The 9,932-nt window shown below is 42.8% G+C and overlaps 2 protein-coding genes across 2 annotated transcripts; both read right to left on the reverse strand.

Annotated features, from left to right (window-relative positions):
• Nucleotides 1-240: 240 nt before the first annotated feature.
• On the reverse strand, nt 241-3,011 carry her13 (hairy-related 13). Its single transcript, XM_074679657.1, has 4 exons — nt 2,640-3,011; nt 2,396-2,482; nt 2,211-2,292; nt 241-1,537 (listed from the first exon to the last, which is right to left on the reverse strand). The coding sequence occupies exons 1-4, from the start codon at nt 2,907-2,909 to the stop codon at nt 1,071-1,073; spliced, it is 906 nt and encodes a 301-aa protein (XP_074535758.1). The 5' UTR covers nt 2,910-3,011; the 3' UTR covers nt 241-1,070.
• Nucleotides 3,012-6,112: 3,101 nt separating this feature from the next.
• On the reverse strand, nt 6,113-7,788 carry her8.2 (hairy-related 8.2). Its single transcript, XM_074680051.1, has 4 exons — nt 7,615-7,788; nt 7,393-7,488; nt 7,224-7,302; nt 6,113-6,842 (listed from the first exon to the last, which is right to left on the reverse strand). Exons 1-4 carry the CDS (start codon nt 7,675-7,677, stop codon nt 6,481-6,483), a joined length of 600 nt encoding a protein of 199 aa, XP_074536152.1. The 5' UTR covers nt 7,678-7,788; the 3' UTR covers nt 6,113-6,480.
• Nucleotides 7,789-9,932: the final 2,144 nt, after the last annotated feature.

Here is a 9,932-nt window from a genome sequence, read left to right on the forward strand (position 1 = left end):
TGTAAATGTGGCATGAATTAGCAATTTTTCTTTGTTTTTTTCTGTTGTATGCTCTTGCTAAAAGTCCTGGAAATAAGTCGTGTGGTTCTGCTGATTGAAATTCACCTTCCATCTTTTTGAACAACAGCACTAACAAGACTTATTTCAAATTAAATTAGCAATTAAAATGAATATTAAATCACCAAATTTCCTCTGAGACCTTTAACCCTGTGAGAACACATAAAGTCAAGGCAGTCAGTATCTTTTAAACATTATTTATTAATCAAATTCAAACATTTACAGACATTTCTAAACATTACAACATTAAGTGGTCGTTCTGAAAGAGGCTACTGGTTCAGTAAACTACAGGCCTTATGAAATACAATAGAAGTATTTATATTAATCACTGTTTAGAGGCACTGCCGAACGTCTGGGTGACTAAAAGAGCTTTTTTTCTTCTCATACAAATACTATTTACACAGACACAAACATGATTTAGTTGTTCATCATAAGTCCTTCGTTGTTGTTTTTTTGTACAGTTAAAGTTGAGCGTTGAAGTTTTCTCCAGGTGTGAGGGAAGGTAAGAACAAAGAGCTCACTGCCAGGAGACAAGGACTGACAAAGACAGAGGGAGCACTCAGTGAAGTTCTGAGGCTGCACATGAGAAAAGGCTTCTCTAATGAGATCAAGGAGGACTTCATCCTTAGACTGTCTTTTCTTTCTGTTTTGTCCTTTTGTGTGAAAACCAAAGCACTTGAGGTGAGTTCTGATGAAATGCTACATAATTTACTTCTGGTTTACTACATTTCCCAGAATGCAAAGACAAGAGGCTGCTACTTTACGATGTGGGAGGAAACAAAGTGATCTGCAGCTCTAATGCATGCTGGTCCATCAAAGACGCCTTTGAAATGGTCACTGCATCAATCTTCTTGCAGATCATATCTCCAAATGAGCAGAAAATACATCCGTAAAATGGTCCTGTGTCAAAAGTTGGAATTTTCTTCTCAAAAGTTTGTCTGGGTGTCACACATCTTTCCAGAAAGTGCACAAACCCTCTTCAGAATATTCCTGCAGCATCTTATCCAAGACCCCTACCAGGGTCTCCACATGGACCGAGGGTAGGTCATACTGGGCATGATCAGAGCCTCTCTGTTCTCTGAGCCCTCTGAGGAGCTCTGGTTGTGCTCACTGTCGGTCTCGTCCAGGTCGGAGCACAGGTCCTCACTGGACGTGGTGGAGGGGGCCGGGGAGAGGGCGGAGGATGAGCCGCTGGACAGACTCCGTCCCCCAGGTGACGCCAGAGTCGTGCAGAGCGCCTCTCCTCCTCCGTGCCAAGTGCTGCCATTATTCCCAGATGTGTCGGTGATTAGATCCATCAGCACGTCCTGGAGGTGGTCCTCGTTCAGGGGCATGCACTCCAGCAGATGGTTGAGGAGCTCTGCAGCCACTGTAGAGTCTATTCCTGGACAGCTGGAGACAAACATGTGGACCTCGTGCATGCACTGGATGTAGCCGGCTGCAAACCTCTCACTGGCTTCTCGGTTTAGAGAGTCTGTTTCTGTGGGAGGGGAGAGAAATGCGATGAAAACACTGCAGCAGAGTATGACTGGACTGTTTGTGGCCCTCGACCAGTCTGTGCATGTTAAGTCATCCAGGTTAAAACAAACTTATCAGACCCATAATTACATCAAGGGGCTTTAACTGCGTCTAAATGAGTGCTTCCAAAAGTTCCCATCCCGTGATCCCTCTATCTCTTAGCTTACTGCAGAGATACTGATTTAACTGGTCTCCTCTGTATCTAGGGGCCGTTATGGGCTTCCTGACACATAGGTTGGGAACTACTTCTGTGAATCTCAGGTTAACTTGACGCAAACAATCCCTTTGCCATTCTTGAATTGTTTGCCCATAATATGTACATGTATCAGTGCATTTCTTTTTTTTTCATTGTGTGGACAAATTTAAGTCAGGTTAAAATAAAAAATGCTTGGATTTGGTGGAATATTTCAGCTATGGTAAAGGCTTTATTGTCTTTCTATTTGCATGTCTGCAGCAAAAGTAGCATTTCCTAAGCATCCACAAAAAGTAGCTTTTAAATTTATCAGTTTCAGGTCAAAGTTAGAAAACTACTGCAGACTTTCCAAACGTCACATCCAAAATATTCAAAACCTATCTGCTCTGAAATGTTCTGTATGTTCTGTATGTTCAGTGTGAATGAACAGGTCTGTCCTGACCTTGGCTCCTGTTCTTCAGGATGTCCTCCACCTTCTTCACAGTCATCTCCAGCACCTCTGCGTTCTCCATCTTGGAATGAAACTGTGAAACAAACAACAAATACGGGTCTGTTATCATCACAATCTAGCTCTGTATCACCTGGCCAGGTGAGCTTACAGGTGCAGGAGATGTGTGGCGTACTCACGTCTGTATCCGCCAAGAGACTTCGCAGCTCCTGCAAACTCTCATTGATGCGAGCTCTCCTCTTCTTCTCCACCAGAGGTTTCCTGATCTGCACGGGCACAAACATTATAATCTAAGGTTACAGTGGTGTTTTAATAGGTTAGCTGTTTTTACTGGTGATGTTTCACTCCAGCATCGGCGTGACATGCGTGCCAATAGTGCGTCACGAGAGCCTTTAAATCCCCGAACGGTCTCTCGGATGGTACCTTTCTATCCGCCTTCTGGACTCCGTAGTAGGACTCATCCTCCTCCATACCGGGTCCGGTGTCGCCTGGCCGAGCAGCGGGGGCCATGTTGCTAAGATCACCGCTTCTCCCGCTGCTGCTTCGTCCTCCGCAGTCCTCAGAGAGGAGCAGCTGGCAAACGGAACCGGTTACAGGAAGAAAAAGTCGACTCTCGGCGAGGCGAGGCGCCCTGTGTTTATTGTACAGTCCCAGTGAGACGTGCTGCTGGCGCTGTGTGGCTGTTGTTAGCATTTATAGGGGCTTATTAACATGTGAATAGGGGCTGGGCTGAGCTTGCTGGGGGACAACAGAGCGCACACGGCCGGAACCAATGAGCGCACAGTCCCTTTGTCTCCGGTCAGACCCGGTCTGCGCCCTGAGGAGCTGGATGGGCTTTAATCAGACAGTTTGTTGGGTTTGGGGCTCGAATGCACTATTTTTTAACTAAAAATGTTGTTACTAATAAAATGAGTGCTGTTTCATTTGTCTGCATCCTTAAATATCTCTCTTGGGTGACGTCAGTAATATCTTGAACAAAAACTAGCTGGGTTAAATCTGGAAGGGCTGACTTTACCTGATGTTTAATCATTTTATATTTTTTACATTTTAAAATTAAGTATGCACAACGTCAACAACAACATGTTTTGTGATGATGTGAAAACAGAGCTTGTTTTTGTTGTTTTTATTACATCAAATTCTGACTTCTTTTACGCACGAGAGCCTCTCAGCGTCACCAAATGTTTGCACTCTCTGTTTTTCTGCCCTACCGATCCTCTTTTCTCTCAGCCTTTGTGTCCAAGCCTCAGCAGATTTACCCGGCTGTTTGGCGGATGTAACGCGATGCCTTCAGTTGGCAGCTGCTGCTGGCGGCCCCTCGGCCCAAACTGAATCAGCCGGGGGAATTAAGGGCCCTTCTCCAAAGAAAGCGACAGGTGTTGCCCTGCGCCTCGTTTGTTCCCCTCGTTGTTTGGTGATTCCTGATTTGTGTGCAACTGCATTCTCAAGTTTTCAGCTCTGCTGTGTTTGAGTTTACTGTGTCTGGTTGTGTTTAGCTGAAAAATTTACCAATTTTATGCTGCATGATGTTTTCATTCTTGTTAAGTGTGAGTCTGATTTTGCAAGTTTGGAAGCTGTCTTCCTCAAAACATCATTTGGATAAAAGAAAAAACACTGGTTCTTAAAAGCGTTGGGCATTCTGCGTTTGGACGTTCAGTCTTTTACGCACAATGTCTGTTTGTTTATGTCTAATAAGAGGTTCAACCCTCTGCCCCCGTTATTATACATGTTTTGTGCAGTGTATTATTATGCAAATCACCCTCACAATGGAGCAGCTCTCCCTAATAGAAAAGGATTCGTGCAGGCACCTTCCAGGTAAATGAAATCATGTGTTTCAGGTGTTATTTTACGCACGGTTCCACAATTGCGCAGCGTTTCCGCGTAAAGCGCCACAAAACTCGAGTGCCCACAATGAAGGAAGAGTTTCAGACCTTTCAAGTGGAGGGATTTTGGCACCTCGCCACCCCCAGATCCCTGTTCCAGATCTTTAATGGTGTGGACTGTGCAGAGAGCAGCTGTCTCGGCCCGCTTTTGTTGGTGAGCTGCGCTAAGGGACCAGGCGTCTCCCCCTTCTCACTCCTCTTTCCCTCTCTTCAGACCCGCCGCCTGGCTCCATGTGGTGACCCATCATAACGGCTGTAATAGCGGGAGAAAAGGCCATATGCACGGTTCTGCTGCTCCAACTCTTATGATGAATTGCCTCATAATTAAAAGGTTAAGGTACCAGAGCTCGAACTCTCTCCGGTTATCAACACTGACGACCTGTGCGAACAGATTCACAGGGCTGTGATGATATCAGAAAACTTATGAACATAAACACAGGTATTTTAACTTTTCGTTTAATTACACATTGTGTTTTAGTCCCAGAACTATTTACAAAACTAATATTGTGACAAAGAAACCTCATTTTAGCACAGGCGAGGTGCTCTTGAGCAAGACACTGAAGCCCCTGACAGTGTTGAATCACAACAGAAAGTACTGACATTTATGTGTATTTTGTGTGTGTGTGTGTGTGTGTGTGTGTGTGTGTGTGTGTGTGTGTGTGTGTGTGTGTGTGTGTGTGTGTGTGTGTGTGCGCGCACAAACTCCCGTCTGATACCCCCCCTTCTCTCCCTCTTCAGTTCACAGGCTTTAGAGCAGTGTAAACTCCCAGAATTCCCTTTGATCATACGAAAAAAAAAAAAACCTCAAAAATCCAAAAAGTCCCAAAAAATTCAAAGAAAAAAGAAGAATGCAGAGGAGTGAAAGTTTGCTGCAGTATTAAAGTAACTTCAACTTTAAATGTATTCATAGAAAGGACAAAGGGGTCAAATTTCAGGTTTCGTGTGTGTATATTGTACTTTCCATCAGATAAATACAGTTTTCTAATAGAAAAAAAATCTTTACCAAAAACAGGATGTCCCAGTTATATGCGATTATAAGATTATTCTTGGACCCCTGCTCCAAACCCTCAGCACACCAATCTTTGGACGGGCTGACTACTCTACAACTTGGGTTCAATTTGGTCACTAGGGGGCAGAAAAACACTTTTAACTCCTGATTAATGATCAGTTTACAGTACATGGCTGAAGTTGTAGTAGCTAATGAGTTAGCCAGAGTAGAAATGCAACTTTCAGACCTTGATTAGCGTAAGTATGTTGTGTTGGGACATCAGAAGTGGCTCAGTGGTGAGTAGGATATTTCTAAAACAAAAGGTGTTGATTCAAACTTGCAGAGTCCACATGGTGAGGTGTGACTGAGTCAAACACTGAATCATAAACTGCTCTTGATGGAAAGACTGTGCATTTAGCATAGCAGCCTTTTTCTTCTGTGATAAGTGTGAAAGTGATATGTAGTCTAAAAGTGACTTTAACATTTAGAAAACTAACCAAAAAAGGTATCCAAAGAAAAAAAAAAAAAACATTAAAAAAAAAGAATTCTGCTTTGAATATTTCTGCTGCTCTGTTTTTTGAAGTTGCAGCAATTATTTGAGTTAGCTTGGAAAACACTTGCTAACTTGTTTCTTGAAATGCATCAGTAATGCTTCCCAAAATGTAAAGGTTAAGTCACTTTAGTTTCACTAAACTACATGAAAAGTTGATTGTGCTAAACTTTTCTGGTAATGTCCTCCTTTTTTTTTGTATCTTGTCTTCTATTTTTTGTTCTTACAACATGTAGGCTTGTCAGATCACTCATTTGAAGTTTCGCCTGACCTGTTTCAGAGTCACAGTTCCAGCTAATTTATGTAAAATTTCAAAACAGGTGCAGGGGAAGTTTTTTTTTTTCTTATAAGGGTGCTGACATAAAATTCTATTTCTTTTTCTCTCAATCACTGTTAAATCATTATCCATAACAACAGCAACAATGTGTTCAACAGACACTTTCCATAAACTTGTGTTAGAGGTCAAGAGTTTTCAATAACTTTATTATTATAATTAATGTTGGGGTTAATCATACAGAAAAGAGAAAGACATAAAAGTCTATATAAAGCCAAATAAGTGTTCTAATAAGCAGAGCCATGCTTTGTAATATCAAATAAATAAAGCTGTTAATACAATAAATACATGAAAGATTAATAAGAGCCTTCTATAATGCAGGCTACAAGAAGTCGACTTCTGAAGGGAAGTACTGAAAAAGGTCTGTATAGAATCATTATAGCACACCTACAATAATAATCATCACTGGAACAAAACTGCCCCACGTTTGTCTTCTGAGCAGCATATCTATAAGATACATATCAGAGGAGGGTTTGACAAAAACTGATAACTGAGCTCATAAATCCAGCAGGTCACCACGGCCTCCACATCTCAAGCAGCCCGAGTGCTGCCCTCTCCGGGCGCCCAGACACGTGGCAGCTGGGTGACTCTCTCTGAAGCTGCCTCCCGGACAGGGGGTCTCCTCTGAGGGGGGTACAGGGGACCCCCGTGCCTGGAGGAAGGGGAGGAGGCTGGGGGACACCATGTCTTGGTGAGGGCGGCAGGGGGCGCTCATCAGTGGACCTCGGCAGGGACTTGAGGAGGTGGTTTAGCAGGCGGGAGCCCAGAGTTTTGTCCATCCATTCGCAGGTCAGGAGCATGTTGTGGACCTCGTGCATGCACTGGATGTAGCCTGTGCTGTACTTCTGCTGAGCCTCCAGGCCTAATGTGGGGTCTGCAGGGGGGGAGAAGAGCAAGTGTGAGGTAAGAGCACCCTCTAGTGGTGGCAGGACAGCATGAATCCAGAGAAAAATACACTCAAAGGTGAAACATCCCTTTTAAACCTCAGCTGTCCTTAATTCCATTTAACTCTGAAAAGCTGAGATCAGACTGCAGACTTTCTCTCCTTACAGAGGACACGACATGCTGCTGCTTCCTGCTTTCTAACTCCAACTATGGAGACACTTTAAACGTCACTTTAAAGTCTTAGCACATTTTAACTATTTAAATCAATGTTACTGACTCGAAAATAGAAGTAATGAGGAGATAACAGACATGATACAACGCTGCCTCACTCTACAGCTGTGTGACAGGTGCTCCATGCTTCTTAGCCTACCGTGGATTTTGTTGCTCTGGATATTTTGCAGATGCTTCACTGTCATCTCCAGAATATCCGCCTTTTCCAGTTTGGATTGCTGTGTTAAACGAGTATTTTTGAGTTATAACTTGAACCAGAACCCATTGTTTACATGTGGATGTGCTGAGACACGTGAGGACATACTTACATCCAGTCTGAACGCTCCGATCACAGTTTCTTTCAGCTGATCCAAACAGTTGTTTATCCTCTCTCTTCGTTTCCTCTCAATGAGCGGCTTTCTCAGCTGTGAGGATAAAGAATAACATCAGCGAAAGGCGGCTAAGGTGGAGAGGCACCATGCTGGAGCGCGTTTGAAAGTGTCCAAAGCTACAGCAGAAGTAGATCTATCGTACATCCGTGCGTAAAATACCTTTCTCTCCTCCTTGGCACTGGCGTGTTTCCCCACGTTGTGCGCCATGGATGCAGCAGTCATGTTTCCTCACGGATATCTGCGCGCTTGTGTCCTCAGTTCTGGATCTCAGCGCGTCTCTAGGGCCCTCGGCGCGGCACGGCCCTCTTATTTATCGGGCTCAATTAGCATGTGAATGCTCCAACGCTTTGGCTGAGGGATTTTCCCACACACGGGGTCCCATCAGTCAAGACTGACAGGTCACTGGCTCCATTCAATAACCGAGAGACCCGGCCTAGAAAAAAAAAGGAACCCACAAGCGACAGATGTCCGGCCTGAAACCACGCACCACCCTCCACCCTCACAACCCCACTCTCCACCCAACAAGAAAAAAAAGAACAAAATTGCAGTTTCCTCTTCTCTCAGGGAGGAACAAGAGTGTGCAGTTACCGTGCTTTTCTCCGGGGAGCCCCTCGCCTTTTCTAGTCAGGAGCAACTTTACACTACACCTGCAAAAAAGACCAAACCCACTCCCTCATAGCGCACACACAGACACAATAGACAAATCACCTGGGGTTATATCAGCACAGGAAAAGACTCCAAAAGCCTCTCCTCAGAAATTATTTGACCACTTTTTTTAAAAATCTTTATTGTCCCTTGGCTGAGTACTTCTTCTCTTTTTCTGATGGACTTGTTTTGAGCGCACTCACTCAGCTTTGATCACTCTCCATGCTTTCAAATGTCAGACATCTGCTGTTAACTGTTAGCGAGCAGATGTCAGATTGACCAGATGTCCCCCCCACCTTTGGGTACCTCAAAGCGAGGGCCCCTGTTCTTAGAGCCACGCGACTGCCAGGCGAATGCCGGGTCGTGGGAACCGGAGCCGAACAAAGGCCGCCATTCATTCAAACCTAATCAGCATGAAGAGCGCAATAACCTCCAGAGAGGGTGGACAGGCCGGAGGGAGGAGGAGGAGGAGGAGAAGGAGGAGGCTTTGGCAGGTGACCAGTGCTGCAGGTGTAAGTTCAAAGTGGTCCAACAACAGCTTGAGATGTTTTCTGATCAGTACGTCATTGAAGCAGCACTTAAAAGTCTACTTGAATACTCATTTCAAACTTTTAAAAATTTGCTTATAAGCTCCCAACACCAAGTATCTGAGGCCTGGTGGTGTTATCACCTGTTCCTCATGGCTTAGTCTTAAAAAAAATACTTAAGGCGCTCAGTGTTTATCAAGAAGATCAATTACACACTTCTAATCTATTAAAAACCACAGAGAGTTTGCATCCGTGAGATGTTTACTGTACATTAAATACATAACTATTACGCCATTTCATCTAATTGTTATCCGCAACTTAAACTCATATGCACAAATCCAATGATTAATGAAGACAAAGACAATTATCCTCTGGTGATCATAAATATTTGTGTTTTGATATCAGTGGTTAATAACAATAATAATAATAATAATAATAATAATAATAATAATAATAATAATAATAATAATAAAAATAAAAATAAAAATAATAATAATAATTAAAGACAAATGAGGGGTGAGTCAAAGCTTTGTCAGTGAAGGAAATGTGTGTTGGTCTTTGACTTATTTTTTGTGTAAACATAATCAGCCCACAAGCTCCTTTAAGGAACTTTTGGTTTGTATTGATTTTGGCGCCCCCTTTGGACAGAGCATCATATTTCTATGGGGATTTTATTCTGTACTGTGTAGGGTGGTATTTTAGTTACTGTCATCCTGATTTATTCAAACACGTAAATGTATCACTCATTGAAAATCTTAGCTGTAAAAAAGCCTGCAGATAATTTCTTTTCTTCTCTTTTTTTCTTTTTTGAGCGACCCTACAGCAGCAGTTTTATAAATCAAAAATGACTTCAAAGAAGTAGTCCATCTTAATTCTGATGTCCTTGTTTCCTGCTGTTGCTCAAATAAAGGAATCAGAATTAATTCCACTTAGTTTAAGTCAATCGAATTAAGTAAGCCAACAGTTTCCTGCACTAATTGAAGAGTGTCTTGTTTCATGTTCTTTCACTTTTGTTATGAGTTTCTTACATGAGCTTTTTGTGGTTGCATGATTTTTTTTTAAGTTTTTGCACAACTTAAAAAATAATGATAAAGAAATCACTGTTTCCTTGTTTTAACATTTTTAAATTCTTTGTCAGTGTCTGTTGGATTCAAAGAAGTTGCATTCAAGAATTCTTAAAAGGTGCATGGTGTCAATTTTGTGGTCTGATTTTTACCCTTTCCAGCACAGACATTCAGAATGATGAGGTAGAAAACATCAGTCTTGTTGGTAATGATTTTGATGACTTTTTTTAGGTCCCAATAA

The sequence above is a fragment of the Halichoeres trimaculatus genome, unplaced genomic scaffold (assembly GCF_033239565.1).
Source record: "Halichoeres trimaculatus isolate MK-OKI-2021-1 unplaced genomic scaffold, fHalTri1.1 fHalTri1_scaffold_9, whole genome shotgun sequence".
In the NCBI taxonomy this organism is placed as follows: Eukaryota; Metazoa; Chordata; class Actinopteri; order Labriformes; family Labridae; genus Halichoeres; species Halichoeres trimaculatus.